This window comes from Crocodylus porosus, unplaced genomic scaffold (assembly GCF_001723895.1).
Source record: "Crocodylus porosus isolate Cpor-Errol unplaced genomic scaffold, CroPor_comp1, whole genome shotgun sequence".
Classification (NCBI taxonomy): Eukaryota; Metazoa; Chordata; order Crocodylia; family Crocodylidae; genus Crocodylus; species Crocodylus porosus.
In genome coordinates, this window is record NW_017728924.1 from 3,247,508 (window position 1) to 3,264,945 (window position 17,438).

Genomic DNA, 17,438 nt, shown 5'->3' on the forward strand with positions numbered 1-17,438 from the left:
GGCACTGCGCATGCGCACGGCAACGGCGGCTCTTCCCCGCCGCCGCGGTAGGGGGCGCTCCTCCTCCCCCCCGAGCCGGAAGCGGCGGAGGCAGCTTGGCACCGGCACCCTCACCCCCGCCGTGGCCCGCGGGCGGGCGGGATAGTGGCGCCGCCATGACCGAGGAGCTGTACGAGAAGTTTCTGGCGCCGGACGAGCCCTGCCCGCGCGGCGGCCACAGCCTGAGCGAGGAGGGCTGCCTGGACGGCAGCGACTTCGGGTGCCAGCTCTCGTCCTGTCACCGCACCGACCCGCTGCGCCGCTTCCACTCGTGCAGGTACCGCCCGCCCGACCCGCGTGGATGGGCCTGGCCGGGTGGAACCACCGCTGCGGGGAGGAGGGAGATGCACTCGATTGGACGGAACTATGGCAGCATGTGGGGGGCTACGGTGGTCACTGTATGGCGGTCACTGCATGGCTAGATTGAAACGTTACAGCGCCGGGGGGCTGGGGTATGGTAGCGTCTGCGTTGAACCATGGCAGTGTCTGGGGGGGGGCGTGCCCGGGTTGGACCATTGCAGTGTCGGGGGGGCTGGGGTTGGACCATTGCAGTGAAGGGGCAATGGAGGCTGCCCTAAAGGGACGTAGGGGGGCAGTCGCTTGAGCTGCTCCTGCTCCTTGCACATGTGTGAGCCTTCAAGGGGGCGCTGACTGAGGGGGTGTCGCTGGTGGAGCCTTTTGCTCTAGTGTAGATGCTGCCCCGGGGGCAGGGAGACAAACCCTCGAGGGCAGACTGAGGTGGAGGGAGGCCAAGTGCCTCAGGGTGGAGGAGATGGGCAAGCGGGCAGAGCTGGAGGAGCCTGGGCCTCCCCTGGGCACGGAGCTGGTTGCAAAGTGGGGCGGTACTGGGCGGAAGCAGGGGGATCCCCCCTTACAGCAGTGTTCAGAACCGTGCACAGGTAGAGCACAAGCCTTCCTGAACCCAGGTCCTGGCATGACAGCTTGGTTCAGGACCAGGTGTGGGGGAACCCCAGTCCTGTGTACTCGAGAGCCTCATTGTGCACTTCTGCATGGACATGGCGCTGCGCCTGCCACCTCCCGTCAGGAGACCCTGCACGCCCCACGTGTGACTCCAAAATAGCTGTGATGGTTCTAACATTAAAAGCTGCAAAAGGGTGTCCCGTCCCGTTGTCTGTCTGTCGTCCTGTCGTGTCCCCCTGCTCCCCCCTTCCTACCTGTGCATGGAAGTATCTCATTCCCTTTGGCAAGGGATTTTCCTGTAAAAGTGGCAAACACTTTGTAAATGCCCTCAGGCTAAGGGAACATTTGGTTGGATTTACATTAAAATAAGTTAATTCAGTAGCTAATAATGGAAAGCTGACATGCTAGCAACATAAGTATTTGCAAATGCAATGCCTTACTTGGTGGGAATTCATTTACTTCTTTCCCATTCTCGGGCTCTTTATTACTATAAAAACAAATGTGATGCGAGCAGAAGGAGTTTCGTGCATTTCTGATCAATGTGTGCATGAATTTGGACAAACTAAAAAACTTATTTTAACCTCTTGATGGATCTCTCTCCTTCTGATGTACCTGTGACTTTCTCAGCTTTTTTAACTCAGTGTTTTTTTAGCTTTCCTCACCCAGTTAATTAGTCATTATTGAGTTAGAACGTCACATCTTTAGGCTATTAGTGTGTAGCTTGTCTTGATTTAATGAAACCACTTTATGCTTAGCATTGTTCCCTGGGTGTGCTGCTCATTATTTCTGTTGTCTACTAGGGCTGTGTATCTAAATTTCAAGTAATCCTCATGTGAGACACTTTTTTTTATGTTGCAGGTGCTCTGCTTTGGCAAGCAAACACCTTCTGAATTCCATTCTTGTCTTCATTCTAGTTTTTTGAGTACGGTATTTCATGGTGTACATGTCTGTGCTGTATATAAGTTGACCCCATTTTCCTGTTAAAAAAAAGTTAGGTTTTTTGTAAATCTGGTGTATAAGTTGACCCCACCACTCTGCTGCCACTTGCTGGTCCTACTCTGCGCCCTGGGGCTGCTGGCAGTGGGCTGCTTACTCTTGCTGCTCTGCATCCTGGGACTGCTGGCAGCTGGTGGCAGTGCCGTGGCTCCTGCACGGTCAGGCAGTGGCTCCACTCCTCTGGCCAAGTTCTACCCGTGGGGCAGCCATGGGTAAGTATCCCCAGGCCAGACTTGACAGGCACCGGGATTGGGCACCCAGACTGGCTCCAGGGTGTTGGGCATGGGTGGAGGGGGAAGCAGCAGCCTGGCTTCAGTCAGTGCCAGGAAAGCCCCTAGACGCCAGTATGCCGCCTCCCTGTGGGTTGGGTGCAGCAATGCACCAGTGCGGTGTTCGGGTTTGTGTTGATATGGTGTATAAGTCAAGGTGGAAATTTAAGGGTAAATATTTTGGTTTCAAACTTTGACGTATACATTGTGAAATATGGTACATGGAGTGTACGCATGGCAAACAGTAGTAGTGCTTTCACAACGCAGCCCTTTCCTGTAAGAAATGGCACATTCAGTGTTGTTTAGGCAGCCCGTTTCCACACAGCTTGACTCAGTAATGAGGACTGTCCCTGGAACTTGGATATCAATTCCAGTGCAGTGGCTACCGGTACTTTCAAACATTACTCCTCCCTTGATTTGACCAGATGCAGCAACATACAATACAGAGAAATAATACGTTTCAATAGTAATGTGGACCTTCCCATCCACAGAGACCTTTAAGATCTCCCAACTCGTCACATGATTTCACAAAAACCTTTTTGGACACTAACCAAGCACCTCGTATACCACAACACTGAAGAATCTTGGAGGAAAGCTTGGGCAGAAAACACTTTCCCAAATAAAACACCTTATTTCTGACCCAACAATGCAATCACTGGGCTTCATCCTTCCCTGGAGCATGTGGACATCCCTTAATAGAATACGCACTGGATGTGGTCTGCATGGCTACCTGAAGTGCAAGTGGCGCTTAAAAACCTCACCTGGTTATGGCTGTGGAAACCCTGATCAAACCATGGTGCACATAACATCCTGCCCCAGATAGAAGTTTGAGGGTGACATCCTGGAGTTGCAGTTGCTTTCCAGCAAGGCATTGGTCTGGCTGGGGCATTTGGAATTACATCTGTGACAATAGCTGTTTCTCCTAAAGCCAAATGAAAGAAAGATTTCCACACCTAATGATGTGAGACAGACTTGGGGCTGGACCTGGAGTAGAGGCGGGGAGGGGGCATGGAGCGGGGCCATACCAGAGTAGTGGTGTGGAGGGGGCATGAAGCAGGGCAGTACCTGGAGTAGTGGCAGGTAGGGGGTATGGAGCAGGGCTGGACCCAGAGGAGTGGTGGGGAGGGGGATGGAGTGGCTGCGGGCAGGAGAGGGGTGGAGTGAGACACCCCTCGCCTCTGGTCATTCTTGACGGACAGTTTGCTAGTATTAAATAAATGTTTCTCAGATGTTTCCTCCTCACATATCCCTTGAAAGCTTTGCTTTTACTTGACCTCCAAACATGAGAATTACTTGCTGACAGGGCTGTGTGAAATTTTAGCAGCCATTTCATTTTGGAGGTGTTTTGGGCCGTTTCAGTGCCCGAAACACCGAATCTGAAGTGAATCGGAAGACTCTGAAATGTTTCAGGAATGTTTTGGAGAATTTTGGAGCCGGGCTTGCAGAGAAACAAAAACTAAGAAGGTGGGGGGAAGGACTGCTCTTATATTGGCATCTAGCTCCCAGTTTGATTCCCCAGCTCTCTGATCACTTCTCCAGCTCTTCCCGCGGGGCGTGGGCCCCTGATCTGCCTGCAGGGTTTCAGCAGGCTGGGGCCAGCTGCAGCTGCTTGGCACAACCTGCGCGGAGAAGACTGCGGTGCTGCTGCTGGCCCCAGCATGCAGCGGCAGCCTGCTGAAACCTGGGAAGAGCTGGGGAATCCCTGCCACAACCTGGCTCTGCAAGGAGTAGAGATCCATGCCAGGGTCTCCTGCCCGCCCTGCGCAGCCCTACATTGCCGTGCTTTTAACTACTATATTAAGCAAATGTAACGTGAGACGTACAAGCTAAACCCCATCTAGTATCCTAGTGTCTTTGTCTTTAATTCTGCTCATCAAACTCCTTATGTATGTTTAAAAATACGAACAATAAATGGTAAAATTTTAAAAGTACATTTTGATTGGAAATCTGATTGAAACATCAGGACGCAAGTCTTCAGGACATGCACAAATTACATCTGGCTTTTTTGTGTGTGTGTTCATTCTTGACTCTTTCTTGATTGTACCTTTTTCGTCAATGTGAATGCAGCTTGAACTAACTTCTTTCAGCAAAACCCATGTGTAATGGATACAGATATAGGTATTTAATGTATATTTTCAAAGGACAAAGTCTTTTTCAGGGGAAAACTGTGTGAGAGCTGCCATTGATTTGTTTAGCATGTTTTGCAGGTGGAACTTGACTTCTTGTGGAACAAGTGTTGCCAGCTCTGAATGCAGCGAAGAGCTCTTTTCATCTGTGTCAGCTGGTGACCAGGATGACTGCTACTCTCTGCTGGATGATCAGGAGTTCACATCTTTTGATCTGTTCCCAGAAGGTAGTGTGTGCAGTGATGTCTCCTCTTCTATTAGCACATACTGGGATTGGTCAGACAGTGAATTTGAATGGCAGGTAAGCTCCTTTTATGGTTGACAAGACAGTTCTGACTCAAGAACTGACTGTTGAGGTTCTTTGATAGATAACGAATGCCAAGGATACATTTTTGAGAATCTCATTATACAAGAAATGTTCCAGTTGGACTATTTGATTGCGGAGTTCTCACTTAGACTCTTTATGGCTAAAATGCCTGGTCAGCTTTCTGTACAGGGCTGTTAGATATTATGGTTATATTTGGTTTTAGCCATCTTCAGGTGTGTTGCAGTCAGGAAGGTAGAATATCTGGTGCTGTATTTGACACACTGATGGAACCTGGTGATAAATGTTGGACCTGTGAGGATCAGTGCAATGAATGTTGGCTCTTCTACTGGAATTGAGGTAGCATTTGGGTGTGGGTTGAATGTCCGTGGGTTTTCTATTTGCCAACTGTTGTTTTAGGTTCTTGGGACTCAGACCATCTCTGTTTTCTATAGTCCCAAACTAGGAAGAATGTAAAAGCAGGATTTGTGCTACTTTTATGCCATCCCCCAGTCTATTATGTGCAATCTGATGGACCTTTACAGCGTGTGGTTTGCTTTGCATGTTGTATGTCATCTTAGGTACATATGTATTAACATTCATTCCATTATAAAGTTATTTAAAATTGAAATTTATAGAGCATGCTGTTTTTCTGTAGGTGTATTCATCAATTTAAAACATTATATTCCTCCTTCAGCTGCCACAAGGCATGGGTGTGTCATACTCTGCAGTACCATAAAAATATACAGTCTGTTCCAAATGTGATAAAAATGTAAACACTCTAAACTAGGAATATGATAGATACTGTGCTGAATTGCAACTGCAGGCTACCATATGTATTTACAGTAGCATTGGCTAAAATTACCTCCATCTTTTTTCCCCATTGCGTTAGAATTCAGATATCTGATTACAACCCGTCTACAAAGTAAGTTTTCTAGTGCAGCTTATAGAAATACCCCAAATTATTCTGATGACTCAGTTCTTCACTGAGTTGTGAAATTTTAATTGCATGGAAAACAGCGGGATTATGATTTTAGAAAGAAGCCGTTTCCTAGTCATTTGATTAGCTAACAGGGTTGCTTTTGATTAATGGCTAGAAAAAATTTATAAGCATTTGTTAGTAGAGACATACTTGACTGGACTTGTAGAGCTTTGGAGAAGATTTTTTCATTATTGTTACAGCCTTATACAGCAAATTCTGAGAGTGAGTAATTCAGCCATCACATTTTAAGTAGAGGTGCAATCGGAAATTACATGTCAGTGGTTGTATAAATGAAGCTAGTTAAAATTCTGCTGTTGCTCACAGGAAAAAAATTATAGCAGTGTAATTCAGTTGTCTTGTATAGTTACTGGGTAGGGTACAGTTAAATGAGAAACCTATCTAGAAATGAACTTTCTCAAAACATGCTTGCATTCAGAAGAGAAAACTTAGATTTTATTTAGTAGTGGAAAATAGTCACCAGAAAGTAATTATCTGTATGCTCAACATGCTGACCTGTTATTAACACATGAACCTATGAAGCCAAAAATCTAATCAGTAAACTCATTAATAATAATTTTAGCCAATTGCAGAAACATTTCTAAAATGACTTTACAAATGTGCATTTCTTCCTTTTAGGGATGTATGTGGTAGCTGTGTTGGTTTGAGACAAAAAGAAATGCAAAACTCTAAAACTCTTGGTTCAGAGATGATAGCTTTTATTAGACCAACTAAGAAATCACAAAAAAATTATATAAGAAAGGTAATTTTTTTGTGAGTTCTTAGTTGATCTAATAAAAGGTATCATCTCTGAACCAAGAGTTTTAGAGTTTTGCACTGCTTCCCTTTAGACATTCAGGTGCCTTATTTTATGAAGCAGTGGGGTTGGAGTTTTTTTATAATAGTAACTGGACTGTTTCCCCTACTTCTTAATATTATCTGTGGTTTTTGTTTTTTAATCTTGTTTAAGTATTGCACTGCCCGGTAGCATAGTTAAACTTTGACTAGTGGAATTGTGGAAGGAGTAAGTTTTAGAGGCTTTGGGACTCCCTATGATGGAAAGTTTAGCTAAATTGGCTGGCATTGAGAGTTAAATTGCATGATGGCAGAGAGCGGTTAAGTTTCAGGTGATTAATGCTTCTAAATGGCATTCAGGGTATCGAGTAGCAGAGGCTTTCTTATGCTTACTGATGGCTCTAGTTCAGGGGTGGGCAAAATGCAGCTCGCAGGCTGGATGCAGCCTACCAGCCTACCAGGCCATTCTATCTGGCCTGCGGGGCCCCTAAAAAATTTAGAAAATTAATATTTTCTGCCCCTGGCTGCCTGGCATGCAGCCCCTGATGGCTTGCCAAAACTCACTAAGTGGCCTTCCGCCCAGAATAATTGCCGGTCCGTGCTCCTAGTTGCTTTTCAAGGGTAGTCCCAATTATTGTGTGGTGCACTGATCTAGTCTGGGGGTTGCAAGGGGTGGATCATCATAGTAGAGAGGCCTTATGGGCAGCCATAAATGGTGGGGAAAAATGTAAGGCTGGCTATTAATATTAGGAATCTCTACAAAAAAAAAAATAAGTTCCTTGAAGAAAATTTCTGTTCTGTCCTGAAAGGCTCGAGATGAGGCATGCCCACCTAAGAGCTGTCATTAGTGCAGGGCATCCTTAGGATTAGGATGAGTGTTGCAGGGCTTTCCTGTGAAAGCAGAGGCACAGGGGTTGGCTAGTAACTATTGGCAGCAGCTTGATCAGATGCTGCTGGAGTACAGCTGGCACTGGCTTTGTGAAGAGGAGCTTTAATAATAGCCTTCATCAGTAAAGGGCCAAAGCTCTTATTAGAGCTTATAAGAATTCATTAGCTTTGTGACAATAATCCAGCATTTTGCAGTTGGCTGTCCCCCTTGCAAAACCTCATGGGGTGAAATTGGATGGGTTTCTATCAGGGATGGGAATCTGTGTTTGGAACCAGCTGTTCTGGTGCTGCTCCAGAGTGCCGGCTGAACCAGCTTGTAGCTCATTTTGCTAAGCTATATAAATAGCCAGTTCTCTCACATTTGAAGGAGTTTTCAATGCAAATGAAAAAATAAAAAACATCAATTAGTGTAGCAACACAAGTTGAGTTTGCTGGACTTCGGTACTGCACATGGTTCATGGGATAAAATTATGTTCTTTGGGATTGTAAATAATTACAAGGCAGTTAGATTGCATCTATTGAGAGATTAAACTTTGCCTATTTAACATCATGTTCTGCACTGAGTTTACTACTCCTACCTAGCATTGTTTGAAGTTTTGTTCTCTTTCTTTATTTGCATACCTACAAGTTGCCTGGCAGCGACATTACAAGTGGGAGTGATGTACTTTCCGATGTCATACCTAGTATTCCCAACTCTCCCTGTCTGCTTCCAAAAAAGAAAAACAAGCACAGGAACCTTGATGAACTCCCATGGAGTGCAATGACAAATGATGAACAGGTGAGACTTACTTTGCTCTGTTTTGAGATGCACTGCTGCCGTGTAGAAGACTTGAGGCTCAACAAAATTGCTAGTTGAGAAAAGCTTTATGTGTTACAGCTGATGTATTTAAAATTCTGTGGGGTAGTGACTACTGAGAGGTGAAGGCCACATTTTTTACAGCTGGAGAAGGCTAATTTTCATTTTGATTTTTTTTTTTCTGTGTTTTATATTTGTCTGTGTTGAGTAAAGAATCCAAGTGTGCAACATGTGAGAGTATTTCTTTGGTCCCAGAAGATACTGGTTTTGTTTTTGTTTATTAGGTTGAATATATTGAATACCTGAGTCGGAAAGTCAGTACTGAAATGGGTCTACGAGAGCAACTTGATATCATTAAAATTATTGATCCCACTGCTCAGATTTCGCCAACAGATAGTGAGTTTATTATTGAACTTAACTGTCTTACAGATGAAAAACTGAAACAGGTAGGTTAACATTTTTATTTTTATTTTTCATTCTTCATTGTTTTCTTCTTGATTCTGAGTTACCCCTTGCCTTGTCACATGCGGGGCAGGTTGCTTCATGTCTTGGAAAATCATGTATGGGCTGTGACCAATATTTTCCCATCAGCTTTGGCTATGTTCTTTACAAGTTTCATGCTTAAGACTTATAGGGAAGGCATTGCAAATACGTGAATGAGAGAGCAGGGGTACGATAGTATTGGCATAACACTAAACATTTTTAAACAAAATATCCACTAAGTAATTTTGAAGGCTTCAGCCTTATTCCTGCAAATGCTTACTCGAGAGCATAACTTCATTTGCACAAGTAATTCTAAGCACTGTAATTATTCTTGTGATTAAACTCATCATCTGCATATATCTTCATAGTGTAGCCTTAATTTACATGCAAAAACTAAATTAAGCTATACTAAAAAATTCAAAGAAAATATTGAGTAATATTTGATTATAGGAGAGAGTAATTCACCCTTTTGCTTATCTGTTATTTGGACTTGTTCATATGAAATCCAAACAGATTTCTGGTAAGAGGTGATGTAGGTCCTCTAATCTGATGGATTTCTAACTAAACCTGTTTTAGGGAAAAATCTTGCAGGAATTTTATTAGAAGTTTTTGAATTCAATAACGTGAAGGGGGAATTACAATAGTGTACTGAAAAATGATGCACTATTACAATTAAATTGGGAAGCAAACCATAAATTGTGAAATGAGTGTAAACCATAAGTAGTCATTTTTTCCTGATTGTTTGTTGCTGTTGTTTTTTTGTCTATATGAAATCAAAGTAACACTTGGAATTTATATAGTGGTGGTTCCCAATCTGTGGTACAGGTACCCCCAGTGGTACGCAGACAACCTGTCAGTGGTGCACATTAACAGATTTATTGTAATTACTTTATGTGACAAAAAAATGTTGGTGGTACTTAAGGTTGAACTGAAAAATTTGCTGGTGGTACTTAAGGTTGTATCGTTTTAAATTGGTGGTGCGCAATCTATCAGAGTTTGGGAACCGCTGGCATACAGAAAGATGCAATGCAGAGGCCAACAGGGTAGCATGCTTTGGATTTCTTCCCTTTCCTTATTAACTTTAACAGCTGCTTAGAGGAGGAGGTGCTAAGGCAGTAAAGAATCATCATGATGTTCAGATTGCCTCAAAGGTTTTCAGGACGCAACAAGGAGGAAACAAGTCAGCTGTCCCATGGAGGCTGGCCTTCCTGGCTGTATAACTATGTTCAGTCTGAAGTAGTGGCTGCTTCAAGGACTAGAAGAAATACTGAACATGTAACTGTTCAAAATATATAACAAATTATTTTAGTTTGGTCAAACTAGAGCCGGGGCAGGAAATTATTTCGGGCGAAGGGCCACTTACTGAGTTTTGGCAAACTGTTGAGGGCTGCATTTCCCTTTCTGGTGCAGAAAAGCGGGAACAGCCCCCTGGTCCTAGGCCAGAAGCCTCTGTTAGGTAGGAGTTTCTGGTTGGGGGGCCAGGGCTGTGCAGACCTTGCTGCTGGGTCCTCCCACTAGCTTCCTCTGGTCCTACTGCCCCTGGCTTCTGTCATCTTTGACAGGCAGCTAGAAGCAAATAAATATTAATTTTCTAATTTTTTTAGGGGCCCCGCAGCCCAGATAGAATGGCTTGGTGGGCTGAATCCGGCTCCTGGGCTATATTTTGCCCACCCCTGAACTAGAGGAAGAACATGCTGCCTGGCAGACTTATTGATGCCTTTGTCCCTTTGCTCGAAATGCCGTCAGCCTTTTCTTTTAATGGTATGGCAAACAGTGCAGTACTCTATGCTGGGTCGACCTATACTGTACAGGTTTAACAGTCTGGTGCTGAGCCGTGTAACATACTGCATGCCCTCCCTTGATTGTGCTTTTTCAGTTCTGCTTCATTCTTCCTACTGCAAGGCCTTCATAGATTTTGAGCCCCTTCAATATTTCAAAACATGTAATACATTTTAGTCCTAACCTAAAATAGTTAAATACCCATTTTTCTGATTGTTATTACTGTGGGTATATCTCTGTAACCTAATCCACGTATAGACTTTGGTTAAAAAGCAGTTGGGTTGAAGTCTTTCTATTATTGGCAGCCCTTCCTTTTTTGGTGTTAACATTTTTTGATTTTTAAGAGCTTTCTACTGCATCATACTTAAATGCTTTCCCCTTTCTAGTAAATGTTCAATCAAATTTTTCTGTTTAATTAGGGAGGGAATTGCTTTTCTTAAGAAAACTAAAATTAGGTGTTAGCAGTAACGTTATGAACCAGTTGTTCATTTAACCATCCTTAGTTTAGCTTTTCTGGGATCTTAGTAATTAATAGCAGATGAAATGTATAACATTATCCATTGAGAAGGCAGGGCAGAGTGGCACCTCATAGACTAACTAATTCAGAGGCAGAAGCTTACTTTGGATGCTGTGAATATGGACCTACAACTTGATTTTGGATTTTGAAAAAAACCATGAAATCAGGTATTGCTTGTGAAATCTGCGCAAAAAAAGGACTAAAAAATAAACCGCTGCTCTGCAGTGGGCGCCAGTGGTGCTTGTGGCTGCTGCAGCCCAGCCTCACAGCCTGCAGGGGGTGGAGGGAACGGCTATTGCGGTGGGGGGGGGCACTGCTGATTGGCTGAGAGGACTGTCCATTGTGCAGCCTTTGGTCAGTCAATGGCAAGAGGTGTGACCCCATGACAGTCTTCTCTGTCAATCAGTGGAGAGGGCGAGGTTGCACCACAGCCTTCTCAGCCAATTGGTGGGAAGGGGTGGGGCCACATGACAGACAGCGCTTTCCGCCAATCAGCAGCGAGGGGTGGGCTAATCATGAAAAGGCCGCAAAATAAGCTCTGCAGAAATCCGTTTTGCTTGTTACGACTTGGGTCGATCCTTAGCTCTGAATGAATTGCACAGCATTTATTCATAGCATCTGATTAAGCTGTTACCCCCAAAAGCTTGTGCCTCTCTGAATCAGTTAAGGCTCTATGGTGCCGCTTTGCCCTGACTTCAGACTGCCTGCCTGCCTCTCATTCCTTGAGTATGATCTCTCCAGAAAATGCAGTCCCAGCATGCCTTCCTTACTTTGACTGTTTCTTTTTTTGAAGGTGAGAAACTATATCAAGGAACATGGTCCTCGCCAGCGGTCAGCAAGGGAAAGCTGGAAGAGAAGCAGCTACAGTTCTGCGAGTACCAGTGGGGTGAGTGGTGCAAGCGCCAGCAGTAGCAGTGCCAGCATGGTCAGCTCAGCAAGCAGCAGCAGTTCCAGCGCTGGCAACTCTGCTTCAAACTCCAGCGCCAACATGAGTCGGGCCCATAGTGACAGCAACTTATCCACGAGCGCGGCAGAAAGAATCCGGGATTCAAAAGTAAGTCTCGGATCTTGCGCACGTGTGTTCTGGTCTTTTCTGTGAAGCGATTGTGGTATTTGTATGGAAAGAGGGTTTTGGGCGTTGTGGCACCCAACGAAAATACTTGGCTGAGTTGAAATGGCCAGTGCCTGTGATGTGACAAGAAAGAACGAAAGGTTGTGTTTATTTGTTTCATTGCCAACTATTTTACAAGAGAGTATTTTAATGTGCGCCTGTGGCAGGCCCTACCTACATTGGCCACTTAAGGTTATTTGAATAAGGTAAGTATTCACAAGAGCGTGTGTGCGCGCACATGTGTGGGGACACACGCGCATCTGGTTTTGTAAATCTCTGCTGTCTTCAAATACATACACATTTTATGTATGTGTACATGTATTTACCTTGTTCAGTAATATACATATAACCAAAATTGGATATATTTTTTAAGGGTAAAAATGTGCTTCTTTTTGGAAAGTCATCTTCCGGGGTGTGATCCTTGAATATTGAAGAATATCGCAATCTTTGTGACACAGAATTTCTATCTGTTTTTTTGCATTTTCTTTTAAATTGTTTTTCCAACACATTTCCTGTAGATATGTTGCTGCCTACTAAGCAGTGTCTCGTTGTTAGAAGCTGAGAAGTAATTCTGTAAAAGCAGTATTGAGACCACTGATTCCTCTCTAGTTTCAGTTTCAAATGTGATCGGTTCATAAGTGCAATTATGCGTGTGGGTGGGCAGGGGGGAGGGTTCATTGTTCCAGCTCAGCAAATCCAATTGAGTCTTTGAATCAAACTGGGATTTTTGCATTCTCATGACTTCTTGCCTGTAATAAAGGTCTTCAAGTCTGATTGTTTCAACTTGCAAGCTTGCTTTATGAGACTGAACTTATTTAATCGATACTTAGGTAATACTTCTGATAATGCACAGTGCTGAAATAGATACAGTTCTATTCCACTTTGGTGGCATTGGCTCTGCATGGCTACAAAACCAGGAGACTTAGGGTAATTTTGTCACTAAAGCAGGCAAGTAAGGTTCTGAATAAATGCAGAGAATGGAAGCGTGTGAGAGTCATTTTTGTGGTCGCTTGTCAAAGTAGAATCTAATTTATAGGTAACGTACATTTACTAGAATCCTGTATTAAAGTTGCTCACATTTGCTGTTTTAAAAGTGTGCTTTTAATAAAAGCTGGATTCACTTTTCATTGTAATGAAGCTGGAAGATATTGTTCCCCCTCTCTCGAAGTGAAGGCAGAGGAGGGAGATTCATTTTAAAGGGAGAGTTGATTTTTGATTCAAGCTACTCACCTCTTCTTTTCTACATGACCTTTCTGTTTGACCAATCTGCTTATTTTATTTGCTCTTCCCATGTGATACTATATAAAAGAGATGCTACATAAAACTGTGCTTGTGATGAATTCCAGTAGCTGCGCAAGAACTCATTTTGTCATTTGTCTTTATTTTGACAGAAACGTTCTAAACAACGAAAGCTACAGCAAAAGGCTTTACGCAAGAGACAGCTGAAAGAGCAGAGACAGGCTCGTAAGGAAAGACTGAGTGGATTGTTCCTCAATGAGGAAGTGCTCTCTTTAAAAGTGACTGAGGAGGACCATGAGGGAGATGTGGATGTTTTAATGTGACAGGGGTGAATTTATCAGTGTTCTTTCTAAGCCTTAAGTGTATTATCAATATTGTTTACATCCATTTCCTGACCAAAATTTTGATTAGTGATGAGTTAATATACACAGAATGCTCTATCAGGTGCAATTCTGATAATTTGAACGCTTAAAACTTTGAGTGATTTGGCTTCTTCAGGCTAATTTTGCAACTGAGGTTTCAACGACTTTAACAAGCTGCTAAAAATATATTGTCTTTTTAAAACAGCCACTGAATTAGACTCCTACATTACTTTGCTCTCAAGTAGGTTCCTCTGTTGATAAGGTTTACATTTATTTGAAGACACTGATACCTAAAGGCAAACTTCAGGGTGGGCAAAACCTTTTTGCTCTGGCAATCTCCTGTTTTATCTTACGCTGTGTCTTCCCTTACTTTTTCAAGTAGGAAGGGTATTTTACATGGAAAGAGGATTTTTTATTCTGAGAAAACTCTGCTTTGGCTTTGCTCCATACAAAATTGGAATACTGTATGCAATGTACATATATATATTCTTAGCAATGATGGTTGTGATTTAAAAAATATGACATCATGGGGACAGTAAGCAGGAACACGCTTCTAACCAACAAAGACCTATCATGCAAATGTTGCCGATATCAACATAGAAGCAGTCTGTTTCAGCAGTGGCGGCTCTTTAAGTATTCAAACTTAGGCTACAAACAGTTACCTTGCCGCTTAACATTTTATTAGTTGTGGGGTTTTTTTTTTAATTCCTTTGGTAGCCTGATGGTGCTACTAGTGGTTATTCAGTGTATCCCAGTCTTGTTCTTAAAAGGAAAAAAAGCCAAAAAATAAAAATGTCTTCATATATTAGGTATACTAATATTTTCAGTTCAGTTATGTAGGGCATCTTTTATAACCTTCAGAAATGTTACTTGTAGCAGAACTATGAACAAGTGACATGTAAACTTACTGGTTTTTTCTTCAGCCAGAACTAGACTTAGAATATCTTTGGCTGCCTGCAAAAGAACCCAATTAATGCAGTTTTGCATTTTAACTAAATGTTGACAGTTTATTTTTTCTATCTTGCAGGGTAGTTTTAAGGTAATGGAACATCCTTTATGCCATTGCTGATTTCTCTTGGAGACCTGCTTGAGCAGAAGTAAAAACTGAATGTTACTGTATTACTGTTTCTGACAATCTATAAAATGAGTTCTGACTTCATTATGGGAATATTTGTTGTAGGACTGGTATTTTTTGTTTTGCATTCAATTGTTACTCGTTCATGTGAATGCAGCTACAAGAGGTGAAAGGGGGCTAGAATTGCTGGTTCTGAATTCAGAACGGTGACTTCTCTGAATATGTTGGTGCTTCATGAATTTTCTTTAGAGAACCTCAATTTGACACTTCAGTTTGACAACCAAATTCTTTACCTCTCATGTGGACTCAGAAAACAAGATTGAAGGAGAGGGCTCAGGGCCCCATGTTACGAATGCACATGAGTAACGTTGTGTATATGAGTAGCCCCATATAAATTCAGGGGGACCATTCACGTGCATAAATTGTATCGAGGACAGGGTCCTAAATTAGTTCTGACAGTAGGGACGCTATTGTTTGACTTAATTTTCCCATAAGGCTCAGTGGGCTAGCAAAACTAAGTTTGGGAGAAGTCATTTGGGAACGAAATTTGTACTGCTGTTGATATAAGCAATAATGTTGCACTTGAGCTTACCCATCAGTGGAAGCCAAAAGTAAAAAGAGCTGGCTGCTACAGCATCTGTGGAAGTATTTATTAAATGACATAAGCATATTACTGCTCTGACTACAAATCATGGAACATGGGGGCACCTGCGAGTTCTTGCAAAATGCATCTGAGATCTGAAATGTTTAAGTGTGCTTATTCCTTAAGTGTTATACAGTGTCATAGGAAAGGGCCTCAATAAGAGGCCCAGAGCCAAAACTATTTGCTATGAAATCTTCTGTTCCTTGAAGTCTTCAAAAACTGGAGGCAAGCCTGATTACTCATGGTTTCCAGTGGCAGTGAGACTTTGTGTAACCTTAATTGTGTTTATCATTCATATACTGGCTAGTTTATTTCTCTCTCATCATTCAAGTACCCTGGTCCCTTATGACAGTTGGGAGACTCTTTTTTGGTTACTACTCCCCCCATCAGAGTAATCTCATATAATGCTAAGTATGAATCAAACAGAGTAAATCCATGCTAACAAAAACCTTGAGTTTCTGAGATGGAGATAAAATTGTATTGCTGTTGATTCTGCTAATTTCATGGCCCAATTACTGACCTTTTGTAAAGTCAAAGGGTGACATAAGTTGACACATTCATCACGAAACTTTGCACGTAGTCTGTGTACACATCACTCCCAGTTCACGGCAGCCTTTATTTTCTTCAGTCACTTTGAAATGTGAATCTTTTTCTGGAGAACAAATGCGCAATGGCTAGCACTGAACAGTGAAACTCTGTGAAATGAATTGTAAGAAGAGTGCCATATCTCAGGGCAGTGGGGCGTGAAAGTGTCATTTCATTATTCTGTCGCAGCAAGTCTGCTTTTCAAAGTGTAAAATCCTCAGCTTTTGTAGCAAGAAGTGGACCTTCATTTTGATGAGGTGCATCTCCTTTTTACTTGCTTATTTACCCATTTCAGTACAGTACAAAATGAAAGGAGAAGAAATAGCATTTCCATTCTGGCACTCATTGGTGTCAGTTTGAATTAAACAGAATAGTTAAATAGTTCTAACTTTTTGACTTCTCTTCTTGGATGAATAGGCTCTGGCAATTTTTACTAAATGGTTCTCGTTGTATAATACAATGTTGGTAGATAGAACGGATGAAAGAAAGTGGCTTAAGGTGGTGCCAAAAATGCTGCATTAAACATTTTTATAGCTCCTTAGCTTCCCTTTACATCTTGGTTGTTTCTAACAGTGTGGTTCTTCCATCACGCTAGTTATTCCACAGTTCTCTATTTTGTGTATCACAATGCTTTGGCTTCTTAACTCTGTCTAGGAAACCACTCTATAGGAGTTGAGTACTTGGCGCCCCCGAAGATTGGACTCCGAGTAATTTTATTTCTCTGAAATGCTAATTTATGCTTTTAGGATTGTGTATCAGAGTTGTAAGGAAAAGAGCTTCGAGCACCAAGGATGTGACAAACAAGAATGTTGGATACATCTGTCCCTTCATAGCTTTTGTTTCTCACATGCTCTGTATGTTTACTGTCATTCTTGGCATATGCCTGCCCCCGATGTCAAAGTCTAATTTATGAAACTTTTAATTAATTGATAAAAATACTAACATTTTGTTATTTACATGCTAGTCACTACAGCTACAAATTGGTTGCTCCAAAATATGCAGTTAGTCTTTGTAGGACTGACACCTTGGCGATAAAAATGAAGCCAAACCATTAAAATTTTAAGTGCTTTGGAACCTCTTTTTTTTTTTTTTTTTTTTAATTTCTTGATGGAAAATTAAACTTTGGAGCCGATGTAGAGGTGCGGAAGGAAATTCTGCTAGTATTTTGGTTCCAGTATACTGGCACTGTAAACTATCAAGCTTTTTGTCAGCTGTATATAAACATAATCCATTAAAACGATGTCAAGAATAGTAACGGTTTGCTTTCTTGAGAATTTTTTTCTCTAAAAAGGCTTAGAAGGAGCACTGAAAATTTAACTTCAAGAAAACTGTAAAGAATAGGAAAAAATCTTTTAGTACACTCAAAAACGAGGAAGAAAGCTGCCTGACAGATCCCCTTTTCTTTTTATGTGTATAATTAATTTCATCTTCTGTTTTTGTGTGAAATGTTTTCTGCATTTTTCCTGTAACTGTCTGGGAAAATTTAAATGGCTGGAAGGATGGCAAAGCAAGGTGTTCTATACAGAAAGCT

General features: G+C 42.4%; 1 protein-coding gene across 1 annotated transcript; it reads left to right on the top strand.

The window, feature by feature from the left end:
• The first annotated feature begins 62 nt into the window (after window positions 1-62).
• Window positions 63-17,162, top strand: FAM199X (family with sequence similarity 199, X-linked). Its single transcript, XM_019540232.1, has 6 exons — window positions 63-316; window positions 4,433-4,652; window positions 7,946-8,095; window positions 8,398-8,559; window positions 11,686-11,946; window positions 13,395-17,162. The coding sequence occupies exons 1-6, from the start codon at window positions 156-158 to the stop codon at window positions 13,563-13,565; spliced, it is 1,125 nt and encodes a 374-aa protein (XP_019395777.1). The 5' UTR covers window positions 63-155; the 3' UTR covers window positions 13,566-17,162.
• The last annotated feature ends 276 nt before the right edge of the window (window positions 17,163-17,438 follow it).